At 46.2% G+C, this 24,546-nt stretch overlaps 2 protein-coding genes across 2 annotated transcripts in view; one reads left to right on the top strand and one right to left on the bottom strand.

Annotated features, from left to right (window-relative positions):
* The window catches only part of NOS2 (nitric oxide synthase 2), a 35,210-nt gene extending 34,776 nt beyond the window's left edge, over nt 1-434 (top strand). Inside the window, exon 27 of the mRNA XM_079955946.1 lies at nt 100-434. Within this exon, the coding sequence (XP_079812072.1) occupies nt 100-228 (129 nt within the window). The 3' untranslated portion in view covers nt 229-434. The remainder of the gene's footprint in view (nt 1-99) is intronic.
* A 9,916-nt stretch (nt 435-10,350) lies between these two features.
* KSR1 (kinase suppressor of ras 1) overlaps nt 10,351-24,546 on the bottom strand; it is a 113,919-nt gene continuing 99,723 nt past the window's right edge. Inside the window, 8 exon segments of the mRNA XM_079955947.1 lie at nt 10,351-12,337; nt 12,734-15,026; nt 18,451-18,584; nt 19,544-19,679; nt 20,030-20,161; nt 21,015-21,148; nt 22,070-22,166; nt 23,129-23,514. Coding sequence (XP_079812073.1) covers nt 14,948-15,026; nt 18,451-18,584; nt 19,544-19,679; nt 20,030-20,161; nt 21,015-21,148; nt 22,070-22,166; nt 23,129-23,514 — 1,098 coding nt within the window. The 3' untranslated portion in view covers nt 10,351-12,337; nt 12,734-14,947.

Raw genomic sequence — 24,546 nt, 5'->3', positions numbered from 1 at the left:
GTGTGTGATGGGGAAATTGACTGAAAAGTGTGGGACCCTCTCCAGTAAATGTTGTGGTAAATAATACTGATTGCTGGTTTATTTCATTTGTTTTTACAGAGGCAGAAGCGATACCACGAGGACATATTTGGGGCTGTGTTTCCCCACGAGAACCAAAGAGAACTGGAAGAAATGAAACTTGACAGAGACATCAGCAACTGGAGACCTCAACCTCAACTGAAATTTTAGCCATAATTTGCACACTTGTCCACATTTTCCATCGTGGTTGGGGGCAAATTTTGCTTTCTCTCCATACTCTGCCTACGTGGAGGCGATTAGCAAGATTTGTCCCATAAATCTCAGCTTTAACAACAACATCAAAAACACGAAACACTACATATTTAATTCTATTTATTCTGTAAATTCCTTTTTTAGTTTGTGTATATTTTATCAGAAGCTTAGTCAGTCAGCTCTTTTTTTAAAAAGAGAAAAAAGAGAATATCTTTTATTGGACAAAGGCTCTCAGATTTGTGATCTGATTTTACCCTGCATTACATGTTTTAGAAAAGGGAACAAAAAGTAATCTAGATTTTAAAACGAAACAAAAGCAAGCAAGCAGATTAGCAGACAAAATCAACAGCTCCTACTTAACGAACGAAGTGCATATTGAGGCGGGGCACCAATGAGGCAAAGGACAATGTCATTGGTGCAGCTGGGAGGCAGTCTCATTGGTTGCTCGTCCAGCTGCACCGTAGCCCAGCCCCCCCCAGGAGCCAATCAGCTGGGCTGGGGGTCTCAGGGGGCGGGGCTTGGAACAGGGTCTGTTACCCATAGGTGCTAGGGGTGCGGGGCACCTGGCTCTCAGGGGCGCCAGGCCGAGAGTCCGGGGCCCGAGAGTTGAATCCGGGGAAGAGCCCACCCATTGGTTGGAGCGCTGTGGCGAGCTCGTCTGCTGCGGGTGGCTCTGCGCCACGAATTTGGGGGCAACTGAGCCAGCGAGATGCTAAGGCGGCCGCCCGGCTCCGCCCTCCAGCACGCCTGGGACTGGGCAACCTGGGGGGGGGGGCGCCGGGCAGATCTTTGCACCCTGGCGCCGCATATGCTTAAGATCATGGAGATCAAGGCCCAGTCTTTGACTTTCTTTTGGAACGCTCATCATTTTGCTGCGGTCTGAGGCTAGCTGCTGGTTAGACAGGGTTGGGGGGTCACCCATAGTTCGATTGACTCAAGCATTTTGGGGTGTTTGCCTTTTCCATAGCAAAGCTTTTGGGGGGTTTGCCATTGTCACAGCTTTCTGGAACCACTGGGTAGGAGCCGAACCCTACAATTGTATGAAACTGTGCAAACTGTAACCAACCCTGGTCACATCTGTACTGTGGATTTAAAGCAGTCTCATACCACTTTTATCAGCCATGGCTCCCCCCCCCAAAGCATGCTGGGAATTGATTAAGGTTGCTGAGAGTTGTTAGGAGACCTTCTCTTCCCCCTCACAGAGCTACAACCCACAGGTTAATTTAATAGTCAATCACCCTTCCCAGAAGTCTTTCAACATCCCTCAGCGCCCTTAACAAACTACAGTTCCCAGGATTCTCGGGGAGGGGAGCAATGACTGTGCTTGAACCCATTTCCTGCCTCGTGAGTGTGATCCTTGCTTCCCCACTCCCTTCTTCGGGGAGTGTTGGACTAGGATAGAGGAGCTCAGTGCTTCAGATCCCCTGCACAGCCACCACACGCGGATGACCTTGGCCCAGTCATGTTCTCTCAGCCTAGTCTACCTCATAGGGTTGTTCTGAGAATTAAGTGCACCTCTGCAGGAGCAGGATTCTGTCAGAACAAATGGCAAAAGTGCTAAATAAAATCCAAGCACATCGAGGATGGGGGGGAGCTTCCTGGATCAGGCCAGCGGCCCACCTCACCCGCAGTGGCCAACCAGATGCCATGGGGAAGCCCTGCCCGGGGATAACTGGTGTGAAGAAACTGGTCCCTATCTGCATAGGGGACAGGAACAACGCCCCCCCAAACAAAATTAAAATTCCCTGCAGCAAGAAAAAGAATCCAGTGCTATAAACTGTTGATGCAACCTTTAATTGACAGCAACAGAACGCAGGTTACTTGTGTGTGTGTGTGCTTGCTAGTTAATTAGTGGTGCTGTTTTAATTTATAAGGGAAATAAACCATTGTTCCTGTTCAGCCGACTCTTGTGTACTTGCTAAGCTGGCTCTCCTGAGATATTTGATGCAATGAACCGGCAGGACTGAGGAGCCCAAGGTCACATCCACGCCAAGGAAGGTTAAAGGAGGCATCCAGTATACCTGAAGGAGCGTCTCCACCCCCATCGTTCTGCCCGGACGCTGAGGTCCAGCGCCGAGGGCCTTCTGGCGGTTCCCTCATGCGAGAAGCCAAGTTACAGGGAATCAAGCAGAGGGCCTTCTCGGTAGTGGCACCCACCCTGTGGAGCGCCCTCCCACCAGATGTCAAAGAGAAAAACAACTACCAGACTTTTAGAAGACATCTGAAGGCAGCCCTGTTTAGGGAAGCTTTTAATGTTTGATGTATTATGGTATTTTAATATTTTTTTGGAAGCCACCTAGAGTGGCTGGGGAAGCCCAGCCAGATGGGCAGGGAATAAATTACTATTATTATTATTATTATTATTATTATTATTATATCTTCACCAGTTCCTTAGCTACAGCAGAGCAAAACTGGTAAAGCTGATCAGTGATGCTGTTTAGGACTGTGTACACACACTATACATTTAAAGAGTTAACTACGAACCCCAGTTTGACGCATCCATTACTCAGTTGGAGGGGTGGTGTAAAATACCTGACATATAAATGTGTATTTTAATTTGCTGTGTGAAGTGTGAGGCATGCCTTTGGCATCAGCCTGCGCTTTTGGCAAGCTCCAGAGTCAAGAGGACATTGGCCCTACCAGGCAGTGGCGTAGCGTGGGGGGTGCAGGGGGGGCCGGCCGCACCGGGCGCAACATCTGGGGGTTAGGGTTAGGGGGCGCAAATCCACGGGTTAGGGGGTGCAAATTACTTGCCTTGCCCTGGGTGCTGACAACCCACGCTACGCCACTGCTACCAGGTCATGCCACTGGGCATGCTCCATGCACAAGACTCCACCCACAATATTCACAGCCCCTCCCACTCACAGAGAGGGATCCCCTCCCTTACAAAAGGCCAATGGTAAAAGACAACTGATAATACAATAATATTATTGATACATCACAAATATACGTCACAAAGTATGGATGCTTGGCATGTAGAAACATGAGCCCATCAGCCACCGCTGTCAATAACCCCAGATCCCAGCACCTTTTAACTACACTCTTCCCCAAAGAATAAAGGTATTTACACATCCCCTAGCTGCAAGGATTTCCTGCGCTTCTCCTTTGAAAGTTTCAGGATTCAATCCACCATCCCGGTGGATTTCTGTCTGGAGTATATGCTGCCCTTGATCGCTTCCTGCCTCCTATTGTGAGGCTGAGTTCACACGTTATGGAGGGGCAAGGAGTATGTGACCTTATGCTTAAGGGATTATGGAGGCAGGGGGAGCCCTGGACCCCCCCTCTTCCAGAGGAGTCATTAGCCATTGGAGCCAAGGAAATCGGCCAAACCCTTGAATTTTGGTCATTATGTGTGAAGTTTCTACAGTTTTCTATATCGCTTAGTCCAGTGGTGTCCAAACTTTTTTCAAAGAGGGCCAGATTTGATGAAATGAAGGGCCATGAGGGCCGACCAAAGGGCCAACCAAAGTTGTTATTCTGTAGCACCCTGCTTGTGGTTAACGCTTAGCTGGAATGAAATATTCAACGCAGCAATAGAGAAATTAAAATAATAATTTATTTGTCAGACAAATAAATGAGAGGCACAGTGGTATATGGTTACCAAGCTCTGGCCTGGCCTCCTGCCATTCTGGCCAGCACTTATATTTCCTTAATCCAGCCCCCTTGCTCCTCCTGTGGCTGCCTCTGTCCAATCAGCCTGGTTGAAATTCCTATTGGCTGTTTGCTAGAACCAATCACAAAAGATACACCCATTTCCTTTTGCCCTTTTATGGGAAACAAAAAGCTATATATTCTTCTATCTATAAATGACAAATAAGTAGTAATATATCTTACATGTGTCTCAACAAGGAACCTTAATTACCAGCTCACCTCTTGCCCTCCTTGCCCTATTGCCCTCCAAAACAAATGGTTAATCTTAAATTTTTATCTTAAACAGATGTCAAGGATCTTGAGTTCACATCATCATTGAAAGATCTCCTTCTCTTGGAGGTCTTTAAACAAAGGCCCGACAACCATATGTGTGCTCTAATGATGTTTCCTGCTTGGCAGGGGGGCTGGGCTGATGGCTGATGGCCCCTGTGATCTCTTCCAACTATATGAAATAAGAATCTAGCATAAGGATTTAACATTTCTTTCTTTCTAAATCCTTTGCATAATTACATTTAAGCCAATATATTTAATACAGAACATAGATAGCTTTTTAGAAGAATAAACCTTTTCAAAGTAAAAAAGGAAGGAACAGTTTCCAGCCTCAAAATAAGATAGGAAGAAACCTATCTTCTCCAGCCAAGCCAGTTGCCTTTTTCACTGCTCTTGACCTTTCAACCTTAGGAAAATATGGCTCAAGTTTAATGGGAGGCACATGGTTTTATTTTACTATTTACCCACTCTTAATTATGTTTATCTCTTTTTTTTATCTTCTGTAATATGTAGGGTCAGTGTAACCTTGGCTCTCAGCCTGTAATTCCCTTTTTACGACTTTGAGAATTGTTTTCTGCTATAAATCAGGGGGCCCCCTTGTCCAGGAGAATAAACATTGCCAAGGTTCTTAGGCAGCTGGTCTTCTGCCTGGCATAAACATTTGAAAATCTTTAAGCTCTTTTTAAGATACAGGCCTTAATCAAAAATATAAGCTTTGATAAAAATGCAGGCTTATGATTAGATGCCTCAATTCTTTTTTAAGGACTGAAGTTTTTGAGCTTTTTTCAGGGTTGAAGTTGTTGAGCCTTTTTTAGGATTGAAGTTGTTCAGGCTTTTTTAGGATTTTACCCCAGGAAATAAACTGCCACAGGGGCCAGATTAAGCCGACCGGCGGGCTGGATTAAGCCCCTGAATTGGACTTCGGACATGCCTGGCATAGTCAGAGGAAACTGTATAATACAGTGGTACCTCGGGTTAAGTACTTAATTCGTTCCAGAGGTCCGTTCTTAACCTGAAACTGTTCTTAGCCTGAAGCACCGCTTTAGCTAATGGGGCCTCTCGCTGCCGCCGCACCACCGGAGCACAATTTCTGTTCTCATCCTGAAGCAAAGTTCTTAACCCGAGGTACTATTTCTGGGTTAGCAGTCTCTGTAACCTGAAGCATATGTAACCCGACATACCACTGTACATGGTATCTGCTTTTTGCTGCAGTTTTATAGACTGCTTTTCTCAGCTTCTTTGCTGTTATGAATGTATGGTGCTTATGTAAACGGTCGTTGTCCTGGCCTTAGATTGAGGCTGTGGTGGGGACTTGGGATTTTTGGGGACTCGTTTAACTGCCCCGTCCTCCATCCCTGGTTTTAATATTTCCAAGGGCAGGGGATATTTGATAGCAGAGCACATTCTGCCATGCTGCACAATCCCCGAAGGACAGCCCCACGTGCCTTTTTCTGAAAGCGTATGATGGCTCCAATTTGAGGCCTAGGGTCGTACAGCTTTAACCTGTGCTGGCGTATTATTTATCTAGCTGGCTTCTTACAATAAACACCACGTACTTTTTGGAGGAAAAGGTGGGATATAAATGAAATAAATGAGCTCTTCAGCTTACCTGCTTAAGAAAGCTGGAGCAGCCAGCCAGATGGAGACGTCAGCTGCCATCTTGGCATCCAGAGATCTCCTCGTGGTTGCAGTTGGCAAATGTGCCCGGCAAATTTCTAAAGTTGCCCAGGACTCTACCACCGCCACCTGCTGCTTGGCTAAACCAGGCCTGTACATGTTAGGAGTGAAACCCAAGCTAACACTTGTCCAGGATGATTTCGCTAATAGTTTCACCGCGCCCCAGGAGAAACTGGGAGTTTGGTGGCTCAGGGAGAGATATTGACAGGCAAAAATGGACTAGGTGTGCCACTGAGGAGCAGCCACCAGATGGCACCAGCAGCTCACAAAAAGCACAAGTTGGCACTTTATTAACCTTGGTGTTGCTTTCACAGGGGAAAGGCAAATCTGTCAATTTGAGGTTCTCATTTTTGCCAATTTGAAATTCTGTTGTCTGCATATCTGCAGCAATCTATCACACCCATTAGGCTTTCAGTGCGAATTTTGGCCAATAAAGCAAGATGAGCGCCGCAACGCCAGAGTCGGTTATGACTGGACCTAATGGTCAGGGGTCCCTTTACCTTTTAAGTTACAATCACCAGACCCTTATATATAGTGAGAGGGTGGGGAGGGATATTACTCAGAAGGGTGGTAGGAATGGGTGATTGGCTGATAGGTGTGGTAGACTTGTTGACGACTGTTAACGACTGCAGTTGGTCTTACAGGTAAAAGCAAGGGATGGGATGGCCCAAAATAGCTTTATCATGCATAATGAGATAAGAATCCAATGTCTCTATTCAGACCATGTCTCTCCATGGTTTTAAGTTTGGTAATAGGTTGTAATTCAGCAACTTCTCGTTCCAGTCTATTTCTGAAATTCTTTTGTAATATGACAACTACTTTGAGATCGTGTATAGAATGTCCTGGGAGATTGAAGTGTTCTCCTACTGGTTTCTCTGACATGTCAGTTTTTCAGCCAATGTCAATATGACCGACCAAGCGTCCCCACATCCTTTCCAGCAAGCATCTGAGGTGCCCGATATTATGTATGACATCCGAGCAGGGGAGAGATGCAGTAATTTCAGTGATGCTTCTCTTAGCTGGGCTCCCCATGGGGTTTTCGTAGCTGTGAGGGTGCCAAATTCAGTTTCAATTAACAGCTTGTGTATGATAGATACCAAACCCTTAGAGAAAGTGGAAACATTAGCTATTATCTGTTCCAGAGCAGACAATTTTCTATCACCTTGAGAACTAACAAATGGTGTTAACAAGAAAAAATAGAACTGATTAAAATTAAACCAGGACCAATTTAAACCAGAAATCTTGTCCATAAGCTGATCTTTCCGTAAAGCCCAGTGCTTAAGGAGGCAGAATTCACCATGAAGTTGTTACAGTAAGTCTCCGGGTGATTTGGGGCAGCCCTGAACAGATGCTGGTTTTATAACACTTGCATTCACCGCCTGTGGTGCAAAAAACTACAGCAAGCTGTCTCCCTAGCTGGTTTGGGGGTTAACCCTGGTTCTGATGCAGGTCAAATAAATGCATCCCCAATCCCCGTTCTCTTAGATTCAGGCAGATGGCTAGGGCAGTGAATTGAATGAATGAATGAATAAATGAATGAATGAATGAATCTTTATTTGCGTCAGCTGTCGGTCATAGCAATAAAACAACAATATGAAATACAAAGAACAGAAATAAAAAGTCAATTATATAAAATACATTTTAGGGTTTTGAATCAATAGTCAAATAGTGGATCTTATTCTGATTGCCCAAGCTAAAAACCTTGCAACCTTTGCTGTCACCCGCTCATCTTGATCTGCCAAGAGAAAGGGCACTGTGGCAGTGGTTGGGCGACCTGGAATGGACAATAAAAGAGGGGTGATAATCTCCTTCCTCAAGTCTTTATAAAGAGTGCAAGCCAGAAGGGCATGCGCCACCTATTCGGGACTGCCACCTCCACAGGGACATAAGCGTTTTTCGTGTGGAATCTGTTGGAATCGTCCCTCAAGTAAAGCCGAGGGAAATAGATTCAATCTTGCAAGAGTAAAAGCGCGTCTATATTTTAGAATTGCTAGGTTATGCAGATAGGGTGCCAGAGAGTCGAAATGGGAAGGTGGAAAATAGTCATACTTTGTTCTCTTAGATTCAGGCAGATGGCTAGGGCAGCATGGAAGGGCCTTCAGACAAGTGTATGTGTGTGCAATGGTAGAGGCATGACCAATTGCGGCTAAGAGCTAGGTGAAATCATAGATCTAAAAAAAAAGTGTAGACGCGCACACAATGGCCAGCTTTTGTTTTGACTTGAAATGATCATTTTGGGCTTCTCCAAAGTGCATAAAGGCAAGAAGCGGGTGGGGGAGCACCGGCCTGCAATAGCACTCACCTCAGAGATGCCAGAACTGAACTCTGGCTGAAAAAACCACACTGCTTAAGCCTGCATGCTCCCAACCCACCTGGTCAAGAGTCTCCCACGCTTCCCAGAATGGGTAATACTGAATAGGGACCAGCAGTGAAATTGGTGCTGGAAGTTTTTCACATCTGCTGCACCACACCTTCAATGTGTTAAGCAGGAAAGGATTTTTCAACCCCCATGAGCAATCTTGGAGAAATAGGTAAAGAGAGCCATGCCCTTGATTCTGGGTTGTCCAACTCTATATCACGAATCCACTTTACAAAAAGTCAGCTCAGCCTATCAAAGGCTTTGTAGACATCCAGCAAGGCTACTGCTCGAAAATGACCATTGTTTTTGCTAAATTGTGTAACAAAGAGCTTTCCAAACTTTCCAAACAAAGGCTAATTGGGCAGTAAGGTAAAGGTAAAGGGACCCCTGACCATTAAGTCCAGTCGTGGACGACTCTGGGATTGCGGCGCTCATCTCGCTTTATTGGCTGAGGAAGCCGGCGTACAGCTTCCGGGTCATGTGGCCAGCATGACTAAGCCGCTTCTGGCGAACCAGAGCAGCACACGGAAACACCGTTTACCTTCCCACCAGAGCGGTACCTATTTATCTACTTGCACTTTGGCATGCTTTCCAATTGCTAGGTTGGCAGGAGCAGGGACCGAGCAACAGGAGCTCACCCCGTCATGGGGATTCGAACCACCGACCTTCTGATTGGCAAGTCCTAAGCTCTGTGGTTTAACCCACAGTGCCACATTACACTAAATCAGGTTTCCCCATTTTGGGGAGCACTGTTATTCCCATCTAGGATTTCATTAAATAGTGCCATTAAGTGTGTACATAACACATTGCTAAATTGTTTGTGGGACACCCTGTAAGCCAGTCAATGCCCAGTGCCTTAGAGCCTTTTAGATTTTTAATGGCTCTTTGCAGCTCTTCCAGCTCAATGGGTTTATTTAGAATCTGTTTATGAGCCTCATAAAAGTTGTGGCAAGTGGTTTATTTGAATAGGCATTAATTGCACCAGGGAGAGAGGGGGGGTTGAAGAGTACAAAGTTGAATACATATAACATGCACTTCTTTTCTTTGTACTGTAAGTGACCATTGTGTCCTTGAGAAGCAGCGCTCTTCTGTTATTGACTCTCTGCTTGATACGGTTTGCCAGCAGTTTGGAGTTTTTCTTTTAAAGCAGCAAAACTTTAAATGCCGGTTTTCCTTGCACAAGGCTTGACGAGTCACTGCAGGGTGTTCTTTTTACAGCTCACAAGAGTTTCCAGTGAACCACTGGAATGGCTCTGAAAGTGATGGAAGAGTGTTTTCCCTATCCTGCTGGCTCTCTAAGCCATGGGTAGGCAAACTAAGGCCCGGGGGCTGGATCCGGCCCAGCTGCTTTCTCAATCCGGCCTGCGGACAGTCCGGGAATCAGCGTGTTTTTACATGAGTAGAATGTGTCCTTTTATTTAAAATGCATCTCTGGGTTATTTGTGGGGCATAGGAGTTCATTCTTTCTTTCTTTTTCAAAATATAGTCCAGCCCCCCACAAGGTCTGAGGGACAGTGGACCGGCCCCCTGCTGAAAAAGTTTGCTGACCCCTACTCTAAGCAATCATGAACCCAAGAAAGCTCAGTGGATAGGGAAGAGGAGTCCAACAACATTGGAGGGGGCATAAAAAAAATGGGCTGCTTGACAGTGAAACAGGTCGCCTTGGAAAGTAGTGAGACCTCGTTACAGGATTTTAAGCAGAGCCCAAGTAGCCACCAAAAAGAGATGCTGCAGTAGCAGATTTGAGGTTGTACAAGATGACCCTTGAGGACATGGCTCCATGTAGCAATGGCTCCAAACTACAAGAAAGAAGATTCCACCTAAACATTAGGAAGAACTTCCTGACAGTAAGAGCTGTTCGACAGTGGAATTTGCTGCCAAGGAGTGTGGTGGAGTCTCCTTCTTTGGAGGCCTTTAAGCAGAGGCTTGACAACCATAGGTCAGGAGTGCTCTGATGGTGTTTCCTGCTTGGCAGGGGGTTGGACTCGATGGCCCTTGTGGTCTCTTCCAACTCTATGATTCTATGATTTCTTTTTTACTTTCAAAACAAGAATAGATAACAGGCGGACAATATTTTTTAAAAAACAACAACACACACATACACAACCACACAACTTCAGGTGTTTCATCCAGAGCAAAGTTTTATTCACTTAAAAGAACTCTTAAAATATCCAGAATTTCATTAGCATAGAATGTACTTCTTTTCTTTCTCTCTCTCTCTCTCTCTTTTTAAACAGTTGCACAGACTAAACTCAGAGCTCTCTGTTAATACTAACCATTTCTTTTAAAATTAAATTAATAGCCATTCTGGAAGACCAAACTCAAGTTGATAGAAAATATATTTATATATTTATATATATATTTATAATATATTTACTGTACAAAGTTTACAATACATTTGAAAAGGGGGAGAAAAAAAAAACCCCAAACACACATCCATTTTCACCAATATTACAGACTTCATTTTACATACACCGTCAAAGTTGCGGTTGAGGAGGGGGGACCCTTAATGTGCAGCTGCGGTTCACCAAAAAGAAAAAGAAAAAAAGATACGGCCTCACAGTGCTAATTCACTCGCTTACAATCACCACAAAAAGGAAAACCCACAAATAATTAGGAACGAACTGGGGCAGAGATCCCTTCCACCCACCCCCGTCCAATGCTCCTGCGGCAATGATGTACAATGCAATTCCTTCTGTTTCCTCTTAAAAGTAAGTCTCATCAAATTCAACTGGGCTTACTCTAGGTAAGTGGGTAAATTACAGCCACAGCTGAGAGGACTCCATTCATTCCCTGCCACCACCCTGCCTTCCGCATGGGTTTAGTGGAGTGACTCTGGATTTACAGCAATGTAAACAGTGTCGGGTCATGCCTCTCACTCGCCCTGCTTCGCTCCCCAAGGATTTTGGCCTGGCTCCAACGTATCCTTGAACACCGACAATGCAACGTGCTTGTCTGAATGGAGGACAGAAAGGGGTGTGTCAGCATGCTGAAATTAGCCTACTGTGCAATCATTGGTTCACCCACGTTTGCCTCTGGCCCCGCCCACTGCTGGCATGTGGCCCTCAGAAAGTTGAAAAGGAGGAAGTGTGGCCCTCAGTCTGAAAATGATCACACGTTTTAAAGCTTAAATAGCTGTAGGGGAAAGGGTTAGGCCAGATTTATGGAGAGCAGAGCTACGAATGACTATAAAGACAGTCTCTCTTTCTCTCTTGAGGGATGGCTGATCTTTGGTCAATCAGATGTTGCTGAACTCCAGACTGAAATCATCTCAACTGGCCAAGTTGGCTGGAGCAAATAGGAGCTGAGGTCCAGCGACACCTGCAAGGCCACAGGTTAGTCACCCCTAGTTAGGCAAGTACATTCCCAGATGCTGGGAATAAAGAGAGATATTCCCATCATGCTCTTGGGCACTCAGGGTGATGTTTGATGCATGCTGAATTGCTACCTCTTCCTTTGCAGTTTTATTAATTTCAGGTGTGCCAAAGTGAGAATGATCCTAACTGAGAATGCAATGCTGGGGGGGGGGGTACAGTTCCCCAGAGCAACAGGAATTAAAATAATTTAGTAAGAATCCTTAGGGTAAGACCTCCTGTTGGGGGCAAGTGTTTGAACCCCAGGCAAGTTGAAACCAACTCTTTTTCCCTGCAAGCATGAGTGGATCTCTCTTCATTAGAAAAGGCAACCAAAGGAGTGCATTGTATTATAATCCAAGGACCTGGATCCTTGTACTGATAAAGCAGCCAAAATTGGGCCCGTCAGTTGCACTGTGGATATTATGTGGCTTACATGAAACAACTTGCACTTTCCACCAGAACTGCAGCTTTCAGTGTTTGACCTGCGCCTGGGCCACATGTCTGTACCACGTCCGTCTGTTGTGGTGGTTGAATGCGCATGCACACCACACACACAAAAATCCCTGCTCATAAAAAAACTGAACACGGCATTTCCCCCTGAAATGCTAACTTTCTATGTGCAGAGAATGTGTACAGAGCAACATTAAAGGATGTGAGGGATGGGAACTGTAGCTGCGTGAGGGGAAAATGGGTCTCCTATCAACTCTCAGCACCCTAAACCAACTACAGTTCCCAGGATTCTTTGGGTTAAAGCCTCAGCGCCTAGGACTTGCCGATCGAAAGGTCGGCGGTTCGAATCCCTGCGGTGGGGTGCGCTCCCGCTGCTCGGTCCCAGCACCTGCCAACCTAGCAGTTCGAAAGCACCTCCGGGTGCAAGTAGATAAATAGGGACCGCTTACCAGCGGGAAGGTAAACGGCGTTTCCGTGTGCGGCTCTGGCTCGCCAGAGCAGCGATGTCACGCTGGCCACGTGACCCGGAAGTGTCTCCGGACAGCGCTGGCCCCTGGCCTCTTAAGTGAGATGGGCGCACAACCCCAGAGTCTGTCAAGACTGGCCCGTACGGGCAGGGGTACCTTTACCTTTACCTTTATCAACTCTCAGCACCCTAAACCAACTACAGTTCCCAGGATTCTTTGGGGGAAGCCACAACTGCGTACTGTAAATGTATTGGGCAGGTGTGGCCTTTTCACTGCATCGCAGTAACCAGAAACACCTCTTCTCTCTCCGCCCCCCCCTCAAAAAAAGGTACTTCTCTAAAGTACTTTCAGTGTGAAGGCAGCACATTTAAGCTCCCTTCCAATAAGATGTTCTGCCTTCAGTCTGTCGTCTTTAAAAAGGCAAAAACTGTTCTATCCCACAGAAATAGGCTTCCGTCTCCAACACTTAGGAGTGCGGTCAACGGTTCAGGATGAACCCCAAACAAGTTATCACCACACAGAAAAAGCCTCAAATGAGCTTTCCCCCCTTCTTCACAGTCTTCTAAGAAAATGGCAGGACTGGTGGACCACCAAGACAAACAACTGCCTTGTGACATTTCTTTACCCTGCCACAAAGGACCTATTGGACAGTGCTTGTGCCACCAACCCCGAAGACTAACCCACTACCATACCTTGGCCTACATATTTTGGAAATTGCTCTTAATAATAATAAAGGCTGAGCACTTATTGGAGCCATTAGTGAGGATTCTTCTTTGGGTAGACCCTGCTTGTTTGGAAGAGGGCAACAGCAGCATTAATAAATTACCACTTTTAAGTCCTCAAAAACTTTTGAGATTTCCCTCAGCAGACAGACATAACATGGTCCCACTCCCCAAACAGTCTCCAGCAACCCTCTTTATCATTCCTCATCTGGGATCCTTTGGAAGGAGTGGAATGAGAAACTGTGTCTCCTTTACACCAGGTGTACACAGGCCCTCCAGGTTTTGCTGGGCTACAGCTCCCATCACTCCTGTCCATTGGGCTTACTGGGGGTGATGGGGGCTGTAGTTCAGAAACATCTGGAGTGCTAAGGGTTCCCCACATCCAGCTTACACAAAGCATCCGAGGATCACTGGAACAAGTGCCCTCTTTCCAACCTCCACAAAAAATCTTACCATAACCCCCTTGTACACACCAGAAACCCCAAAACACATGGAGTTCCACAGAATGACCAGCTCTGCCTCAAAGGGTTAGAAATAGTGGTTATTGGGGAGACACAAGTAGCTGTTCAGAAAGTGACAGCACCCTCCAGAAAAAAAGTCCTATTCAGTTCCCTTCTAGTGTCTCCAGCTCTTTAGATACCGCCTACATACCTCCAAAAAACCCCCAAACCTTCCCCAAAAACCATGAGGTAGGAAGCTTGCTGTAAAAAATGATCACCTACTACCCTCTATGCCAGGGGAGCAGAGGGGGGGACACGACTCTTGTCCAGCAGGCCAGATTCAAAAGCACCTACCCCTTCATGGGGCAGTTTTGATAGGTCCACCCACCTGCCAATCACCCGATGCCATTATATTTCTGGAGAATCCACGCCTACTGGAAAGCAAACAGGGTTCGACGCTGCATTTAAACAGCGTTGAATGCAATAAACATTTCACACTTGAAGATCTCCCCAGAAATATATAGACTCTATTCCACTTTGCTTCAGCAGCCTCTAAGCTTATTTTTTAAAACAAAAACAATGGGATTGTCTACACAAATTTAAACCACTTCCAAACTCTTCCTCTGCTATCATTCTCAAATCAGGCTAGGAAAGTGTATTTCTCAAAAGGGAATATGGGATTTCCTTCCGCACACCTTCACAAAAGCAACGGTTCCTAGCATTCTCTGGGAGCAAGCTGAGGCGGCTGAACCAGTTCCAAACCAGTTCACACTTTGCATGTATACATGCCCCAAGGGGGTGTGTGCAAATTTCATTTTGAACAGATCGAACATTTCCACAGGGCGAAACAGAAAACCTTCGCTGCTTCACAGATGAAACCAAGATTCATAGTCAGGTTGTTTTTAACAGTGCCAGTTGAACATTTAGGGAGAGGGGAAATGGGTTGTTGTTTTTTAAGATTAAAAAACCTTTTATCACATTTATTATTAACCATGAAAAATATAATTCACACAAAGAGGAAGACAACAACAGTCCATCAGAATGTAAACATTTTTAAAGTAAAGAAGATGCTGACTCAAGATGTCAGAAGCAAAAGTAACGAAAGTCAAAATGAAATCTCGCTGGGGGCCTGGGAGGGGAGCGCATCACCCCATGGCCCTTCAATTATTTGGGAAACTTTGCAGAGGACTCCGATGATCCACTTCCAGGTGTGTGAGTGACACAGATATATATATATATTTTCCGGGGAGTGGAAATGAAGAGATAACCATGAACACACAACAAGCTATATCTTTTGATTACTGGATTCCAAATCTCCCAAGGCAAATCGCTCGAACCGGATGGCAACTTTGCTACTGTTAATGCTGAAGAGGAAGGTGGAGGGTAAAGGGAGGGTGGGAAAAAAGGGAAATTAAGCAGTTTCACTTTGAGACCTTGTACAAAAACAACATGTGCTGCTGATGAGCTAATTGGTTCCATATATTAACACAAGAGAGCAAAACACCGAAGTGGTCTGGGAGGAAAACAGCAGAAACTGTACAACTTAAGGAAACTTCTTGGGGAGAAGATTTTTTTTGGGGGGGGGGCACCTCACCTATGACATTCTGCTGATATGGAAATATTTCTTATTGGAGAGGGGCGTGACCTATTTTACAGACAAACATGCAGCGTCACTTGCAAAGTGTTTCTCTTGCTGCGCCATGTTGATCAGGAGCACCAAGTTTCTGACCCAGTCTGTGAGCAGGAAAAGTAACATACTTTGGGGCTGGGTCAAGACACATTGCCGCCAAATTTGGCCTCCATGAATTGCTCCCCCTCCACATTAGTTTACTTGGACACAAACCCGAAGGAAGCTCTCCTGCCCTCCAGATGTTGCTGCCCTCTCGTCTCCCATCACTGCAGCTAGCTCAGGATAAGGGGGACGGGGTTGTAGTTCAGCAACCTCTTAGGGTCTGCTAGTTCCCTACCCAGGTCCAATGAAAATCTATAAAGCACTGAAGATTGGACAAGATCCCCCACCCTACTTGTCCCTTTCGGACCACCCTCCCTGAGGAGGAAAGCAGAAAGTTCACGGGCTCTGCTACTACGAAGCTGGGGGCATACTCTCCTGTCTAGAAAAGGACTAGCAGGGGAATTTCCTCTGCCAAATCATGGAATTGTAGAGTTGGAAGGGACCCAAGAGTCATCTAGTCCAACAATGCAGGAATCTCAGCTAAAGCTTCCATGACAGATGGTCATGCAACCTCTGCTTGAAAACCTCCAATGAAGGAGCGTCCACAGCCTCCTGAGGCAGGAAGTCAACTGAACCAGGCTCAGCTCCAAACCCAAGGAGAGCAGTTCAGCCATGGCCTCCTGAGAAGGAGAACTCACTCAAAAGGGGTTTGGGCAGGGGGGCTGGAGAGCAAGGATGTATAGATTTCAAAAGGAGGCTGAGATTCAGTTTGCCTATTGTTTCCCAAAGTGCGAATTAGGTAGCTTTGCTTGCAAGTGAAAATGGAATCAAATTTCTAGTGGATAGCACTGGCTTTCTTGCCCTTGAGCTCATCTCTGGGGAGGAAAAATGTTATGGGTGAGGTGCCCCTCTGAATTTTGCTCTTAAGTCAGATTTCCCACTGCTACACCTTGAAGGGACAAGCGAGAAGCAGAAACACAAGCAAAAGCATGCCCCACAATGCTGGCCCCTGTTGAACGCTGCCTCAAACACACAAATGGGATTAGGATTTTTTTAAAATGAACTAGGAGCTACTGCACTGACATTAATTTAGTCAGTTAAGTTGGTCATAGTTAAAAACTGCCCGCAGAAGATTAACCAAGCAGCGGGCTGTTGTTTTTATTTAAGTCCTTATTTATTTTTAATTATTTTTTAATACAAAGAACTTGTTAAAAACTGCCTTCTCTCAGAAAAGCCAGAAAGGCGAGAGGCAGATCAAAATGATAAATAAACAGGAAGAAAAACAGAAGAAAAACAGTTGCAGGCTTCAAGACGGCTAGCTTTGCTCCTGCGTGAATTTACACAGATTTAACCGATTAAACAATTAACTGATTGAAAACGCTCTTGTTTTTAACCCATCTCTCGTGGGGAGGGAGGGGGAAATATGCACATCAAGAATTATCCCAACTGAAGCTGTAACTTAACAGACTTGAGAGCAGTTTTCCAATCTGCTGCTGCTGGCCAGCCCCAAAAATGCACAGATGGATTTATTAATTTCCTTAAAGCCCCTCTCACCCCACCAAAAAGGAGAAGCATGCAACACTGCTTGGTTGAGATGCTGGTTGGTAAAAGTTCAGAGAAATAACCGCTGGGGGCAAGTCTATAGAGGAAGGAGGAGAATGCTGGGACAGGAAGAGGCGAAGTGACAAGTGCTGCAGCCGCTGAAAACGCTTCGGAAGAAGGGTTAATCTGGACCAGGTGTTAGTAGAACGCCACAGTTCTTGCAGACAGGAATGGTTATTTCGAGTTACAGCAGCCCACACCAAGAGAAGAGGCGGGGAAAAGGAATTCGTAGAAGCAGCAGGGGCATCCGAGGATTAAAAACCGGCAGCATGTGTGGTTTTTTGTGTGTGCTTGCGTGCACACATTTAGAGCAGTTGTCCAAGTTGCTGAGTGGGTTAGGAGACAAGGAAGCATGCAAGGCAGAACCCAACTATTGCATCAGTAGCTACATCCTATAAGGAAGGAGGTGAAAGGCAAAGGGAGAAAGACAAGAGAAGGAGTGTTAGTTCACCGTTAAAAACTCAGCCATACAGAAGAGCTAGCTTTGAAGGGCTCTGCGGTACAGGATCTGCTTTGCACCCGGGTAGGGCTGGGAATGTCCCCTGCATGAGACCCTCGAGAACTGCAGCCAGTCCGTGCAGAAAACGCTGAGCAAGATGGACTCAGGCTCTGACTCAGTATAAGCCGGCTTCCTGTGATCCCAGCACACAGCAGAATGATGCTTGTATCTTTAAGCAGAGATTGGAACAGCATGTTTACTGTAGGTGCCTTAATTCTTTCCCCCCATTTCTCTGTAGATAGTCTGGTTGGGGGTAGGGGAGGTGTAGCTGTTTGAAAGCAAGACCTTTGTGCCTAGGTGTGTGCTGAATTACCACACGCGTATATGCCCCTCTGAACCCACAAGTGAATTCAGGAGGGGCAGCTGGTAACCTAACAAGGAGTCTTTCTCGCAGAGGTAGCGAGAAGTTAGGACCCAGGGGATCTCAGACATTCTCCTTAGCAGTGGGCAGGACTCTGACCATGTACACACCATAGATTTAAAGCAAGTAACTTCCCCCAAAGAATCCTGGGAGCTGTCGTTTGCCCCTCACAGAACTATGATTCCCAGCACCCTTAACAAACTACAGTTCCCAGAATTATTTGTGGGAAATTGTGCACTTTAAATTTATGTCATATGCCAAGGGTGATCAGCTCAGACACAGTAAACCATGGCTTGCAGAGGGAGCCAAAATGGCACCCTCTTAAAAAGTTGGGACTACATTTCCCATCAGCCCCAGCCAGCAGGGGCAAAGGCTAGGTGTGATGGGAATAGGAGTTCAACAATTTTTGGAGGCCGCCTCATTAGCTCTCCCTGCAAACCATGGTTTACCATGTACAAGCTTACTCACAACTTTGTGACGCACTGGTGGGCACACTAAAGACACATGGGCCTGCAGTGTTAGTGTGTTAAATGCAAATATGCATGAACCTACAGAAGCTTTCACCCCGTTTCAAATACTGGGTCCCCAACCAGCATAATCAACTGCGATTTCCGGAAGCAGCTTAGAGGCAAGCGGACACAGGGCAATACGTACTCGGCTGATTTCCAGAAATGTCCCGGATGAGAGAGCCTCCGGTTGAGTTTTGGCAGTTTTTCAAGCATTTCCATCAAGAGAGTGAAGCTGGGACGCTCACCAACGTCGAAAGACCAACACGCAGAGAGAATTTCCTAAAAAGACGGCATTGCATTTTTAACAGGCAGCTGTGTTACTGACTTCAGCTTGAAAGGGGCTATGACAAGGGTAGACATGTTTCTGAAAAGCAGCTCAGGGAGAAACATGACCAGACTGGGGAGCACTCTAAAGGCAGCTTTCATGGGTTGTTATAACAAGGGAGGTGCAAGGAGTTTTAAGCTTCAATCCTGGCTCCAGAGTTAGAGGCAATTGAGTTTCCCTTCAATGAGCTACGATTTCCCAGAGTGGTTTAACAATCCAGCCACCTTCCCAGGGAACTCTGGGAACTGTGACTGGAATGGGAGTCTCCTAGCAACTCTCAGCGCACTTAACTACAGCTCCCAGGATCCTTTGGGGTTGCTTTCATGGGTTGTTGTGATAGGGGAGGACATTTTAGCTACCATCTCGGCTTCTGGAGCAACCAATTTGTGGGTGCCTGGGCTGTTCCCAGCTACTTTAGGCTTGGTCCTGCACAGGGATGCAGTCAGAAGACAGGTGTGTAGCAGGTGTGGGAAACCTATAGGCCTCCAGTTGTTTGGGAAGGACCATAGCTTAGTGATAGATCACCCAGGTTTAATCCTGCCAGAGAGCCAATGAATTATAGCCAGGGTAGATAATATCAGCTCAGATGGGCCAATAGTCTGACTCGGTATAAGGCAGTTTCTTGTGTTGTTGAACTACAACTCCCATCATCCCACACCACCGGACCAAGACATTTTGAGGACTGAAGCAAAGGACAAGACGGTGCTTCTCCCATAATGAAGGCTGGACAGCATCCTCCAGCACATGGCGGGCTAGCTAAGGAGGCACAAGGCAGGCCTGCCCTCTGAACACAGCACCGCTATCCCCCTTTCCAACATCTGAGATCCTGTCACTCTGCCTAACGCTTGGGCCGGCCCCGGGTGGTTGATGTACTAAGCACAGCTGCCAATGGAAGAATCCCCTGTCCACTTACTCCAACTTCTTTCCCCAAGCTGCTTGTGGAGAGGACCTGCTTCATGCCTTCGCCACTCCCAATCTGCCAGATCAACGCCTCGGCTGGCTGGCTCTTAAAGGGCCACTCTCTGGCTTGGAGCTCATACCACACGGTCCTGGGAGGCAAAGAGAGGTTTTGAAAAGTTAAAACAGGAAAACTATCAATGTACATCTCTGCCCATCCTCCAAGGATTACGTCCCCAAGAACTTACGGTATTCTCACTTAAACTAAAAAGTTGCTAAGAACTTAAAATTGAGAGCCAAAAGTCTATCACTGGCCCAACGACAGACACGTCACCAAGAACATCCTGCCCTGCGGAACTCCCTGCCAGTTGAAGTTCAGCGGGAACCATCCCTCCCTTCTTTCGGGTGTGTCTTTGGAAAACTGGACTGTTTAGGCAGGCCTTTGCAATACGACATTTCTCCTTTTTAACCAGTCGGCGTTTACTGATGTTCTCACACTTACCCAAAAGCATAGACGTCAGCTGCCTTGGAAAAAGGCAGCTTATCCTCATCCTTTCCCGGAGCCATCTCGCGCACGATCTCTGGAGCCAGGTAGCACAGCCAGTCATGGGGCAGTTTCAGCTCGTTCTCGCGCCTGGTGTCAGAAAGGGGGAGCGTGATGTACCCAGCAAAGTTCTGCTCAGAGCATTTCATTTCATTCATTAAACTTATTAGTCACTTGTCACCCAAAGGTTTCCAAGTTCCTTACATCAAAATGAAAAAAGGTATGCAATACACAATACTATAGGCAAAGGGGGTGTGCGTCATACAATACATGAATATTTCATATAACATCCATGCAGCGGGGGGACAGGGACATGCCAGTAGCATACAACGTTTACAATACTCAAAACAATAAGCAAAGCAATACTATAACCCCCCAATTAGCAAATGAGCAAAACCTCAATCTCCCTCTAGTCCAAAAATCATCCCCATCGAACCAGCATTCCCACCCCCTATTTAACCTTTCCACCCCACCCAGAAATCTGGGGTCAAGGCCAATGTTACAAATCAGTAGTGGGTGGGTCATCCAGAGATGACCCTGGCATCTCTCCTCTCCCTTCAGGGGGATGCAGCAGCAAAGCAAAGCAGGAAGATGGCAACAAAAGCTTTACCTGCTTTTGCTTTACCTGGCTACTGCTCCTGTCTTGCCGCTGGTGTGGTGCAGACCCATTAAAACGAGCGAACCCATGTCGGTTCGCTTTGGCAGGTCTACCCTGAGCGGGGCTAGCATTGGACCCAAGCCAGTACTCCACAAGGCCAACACAACTTGGGAACTCAAAGGAGGGGATAACTCAGTGGAACAAGATAAATAAATAAGATGAAATGTGGGGGTGGGTGGGGCTTTTATATGCGCCATAACTCAGTGGTAGAAGCTCCAACGTTCAATTCCTGGTTCACATAGAAGCGAATGGAGAAAGAGGCAGCAAAAAAAAAAAAAAACTTACCTTCCCTCCTGAACTACACCAGAAATCCCGAACAGACCAAAGTCTGTGATCACAACTTTTCCGTTTTCATAGAAAACGTTCTTCGACTTGAGATCTTTATGCACAATCCCTTTTGCGTGGAGATACCCCATGCCCTGGAAAACATCAGTGTGTTAGCCTTTTTGCAGGCAGATCTGCATTCCTTGGCGTGCTACCTGGTCAAGCCCCTGCTACGTCCACTCCTAGACCCCTCCTGCTTTCTATAACATTTCCTTCTCTTTCTGCTCATCTTGCATGCACCTGTCACCCATACTGTAGAAGGGGACAGCGTGGGCTCCTATGGTATGGTGGAATAGCACAGCCTTGAAATGAATCTCCCCAAGTTACTAGCCCACAGCAAATATCACTAGCTTTGTTGCCCTACGCAGTTTATATCAGCCATTTGTGGGCAACAGTAAGCCAGTTACAGTCATACCTCGGGTTACAGCCACTTCAGATTGAGGTTTTTGGGTTGCAGACTGCTGAAACCCGGAAGTACTGGAAAGGGTTACTTCCGGGTTTTGGCAGTCGCGCATGCGCAGAAGCACTGAATCGCAACCCGTGTGTGCGCAGATGCGGGTTGCGAACGCTGCGGGTTGCGAGCATGCATCCCGCACAGACCACGTCCGCAACCTGAGTCACCACTGTATTTAAAGATGTCCTTGCCTGAGCGCCTGAAAGAGAAACCTAACCTCCAAGTACCACTGCCAAAATCAGTATTGACAGTCAATGTTTTAGATCCCGGATGGGCAACCGGTGGCCTTCAGGTGTTGCTGAATTACAACTCCCATTATCCACTACCATTGTCCATGCTGGCTGGGGAGGATGGGAGAACATCTGGAGACACACAGATGTTCTCCATCCCTGTTCAAATGTTTACTAGAGAAACAGAAGAGGCGGGGCAGAAAGGCAGAGGAGTGGCTCCATCCACCATTGGCTCCAGCCCCCAATTCATGTTTTCCACAGGGAAAAAATGGTTTCCTATCCCAGGTAGCCTTACATATTACCTTAATAATCTTATGCAAAATGCTTCTTACCTTAATGATCTCCTGGGCGATCTGCCTGGTCTTGTTAATATCCAAAGATATCTTGGGATCCCTTACAAACGAATGAAGCGTTCTTCCTTTGCAGAAGCTAAGGCAGATGTGGGTAGACAATTGAGTTAAGAAGAAAAAATCAGAACTGTCTTGTGATGAGTAAATGATATAAGGATTGGTTATGCCCACTTCATACTATCTCATCACAAACAGGCACATACCCAGGCTGAAAAAAGCTACAGATCCACAGGTAGGCAGGTAAGAAGACAGAGTCCAAGGGTATAAATGATGCAGCATGATTAACTGTCAGAACTAAGCGTGGTTGTCTTCAAACCAGGGCTTGCAACTGAGGTTAGGGGCTGGTTTGCAACCTTGGTCAAAAGCATAACTGCCAATCAGGATCTCCAGATTTTGTTTTTCGAACAAACGATGCACTGATTCGTATTTTAAAATTGTTATTCCACCTAATAGCAAGCTCACAGAGCAGCTCATAATAAAAAGAGGCGACCAAATATCAAAACTACACTAAATTATATCTTTTTTAAAAAACAACAACACACATTTAAACAAGTAACTCAAAGGAGCATGCAATATAATCAACAGAGCACCAGTACACAACACCAGCACAAACTGAAAACTTGTTTTTTTAAAAAATGTAAAAGATGATCCCATGAAAATTCTGTAAGATTCTCATCAAAGGTAAAGCAATGCTCCCCTCAGAAATGCAATACCAGTTCTGAAATCCGCCTATGCAATTTCATTAGGCTCATCCCACGCACCCTTGGGTTTTAGAGGATTATTCACCTCTTCTTCTGATTCATTAAATTTGTGGATTGTTCGGTTAATGGTAGTTTACAAAGTTATTGCTTATTGCTCAATATTATTCTTTTAGGGTAAACTTTAGATGGGGCACTTTGGAAAGTAAAAGGTGAGGCCAGCAGCCACACCTTCAATATGCAGTTTGGAACTGCTGAACTAACAAAGCCCTAGCAGATCTAACTTCTTTTTAAGTGCCAAAATAATAACAACAATAATAATTTTAAAAATCATGATGCTTACCTAGTAATGATTGCTAGGTGAGGGGGGTTCATGCAGGCCCCCATGAAAAGCACCACATTCTCATGTCTGGTTTGTCTGTAGTTCATCACCTCCTTCTTGAACAGTTTCAGGTGGTCCTGATTGTTCCCATCGATTTCCAGCAGCCGGATGGCCACCTCCCCGTGCCATTTCCCCCGGTAGACCTTGCCCCACCGCCCTTGGCCAATGGGGTCGCCCAGCTTGATCTGCTCAAAGGGGATGTCCCATTCCTGCAGGTAGACGCTGGTCTGGCTGACATTCCGGGACATCACCCCTCGCCGCCAGCGGTCTCGCCGCTTCGGCAGGTCGTCAACCTCATCTTCATCATCCTCGGCTTCCGATTTGTTCTGTTCTTGGTCTTCCACGTGCTTGGGGAAGAAATGGGAGTATCAGATACCGAGTCCTGGCCTGCCACATCCTCCCTCCCTAGGGCCTTGTGGTGGCAATCCTTTGGATCGTTCCACTTCAGCATGGCTAAATCTCCAATACCCTTGGACACACGCACGCCCCCTAACACCTTGCATTAAGAACATAAGAAGACCCCTGAAGGATCAGGCCAATGGCTCATCTGGTCCAGCATCCTGCTCTCACAGAGGCCAGACAGATGGCTGTGGGAAGCCTGCAAGCCAGACCTGATCGACTCTTCCCTCCTGTGGTTTCCAGAATCTGGAATTCAGAAGCAAGTGGAAGAAGAGTATAACCATGTTGGTTAGCGGCCACAAATAGTCTTATCCTCCGAAAAATTGTGTAATCCTCTTTTAATGGATTCACATCGATGACTAAAGGTAAAGGGACCACTGATCGTTAGGTCCAGTCGCGGACGACTCTGGGGTTGCGGCGCTCATCTCGCTTTATTGGCTGAGGGAGCTGGTGTACAGCTTCCGGGTCATGTGGCCAGCATGACTAAGCCGCTTCTGGTGAAACCAGAGCAACGCACAGAAACGCCGTTTACCTTCCCGCCAGAGTGGTACCTATTGATCTACTTGCACTTTGACGTGCTTTTGAACTGCTTGGTTGGCAGGAACATTGATGACTACCGCTGCCTTTTCTGGAAGCAAATTCAATAGTTTAATAGTGGAAGATAAGGCCCTTCTTTTGTCTGTCCCGAATCTTCCGATGTTTATCTTGAATTCAGTTCTAGCATTGTGAGAGAGGGTGGGGGAGAACTTTTCTCTGTTCGCTCTCTCCCTGCCTTGAATCATTTTATATATATATTTTCATCAGACCTTTTATTGGCATCACATAGAAACATCCAAAACAAATCAACACAGAATCCCCACTTCCCCAGTGGCACAAAACTTTTTCTAAAAGAAAGGAGGCAGAGCAGTCTATCGTCACATCTCTAGGTCTCCAGGGAGATCAGACGTCTGCTGTGTATTTCGATGACAAAAAACCAAATA

The sequence above is a fragment of the Podarcis cretensis genome (assembly GCF_951804945.1).
Source record: "Podarcis cretensis genome assembly, chromosome: 15".
Classification (NCBI taxonomy): domain Eukaryota; kingdom Metazoa; phylum Chordata; class Lepidosauria; order Squamata; family Lacertidae; genus Podarcis; species Podarcis cretensis.
Note: the sequence above shows the minus strand (reverse complement) of the source record. Positions and strands in the feature narration are given on the sequence as shown.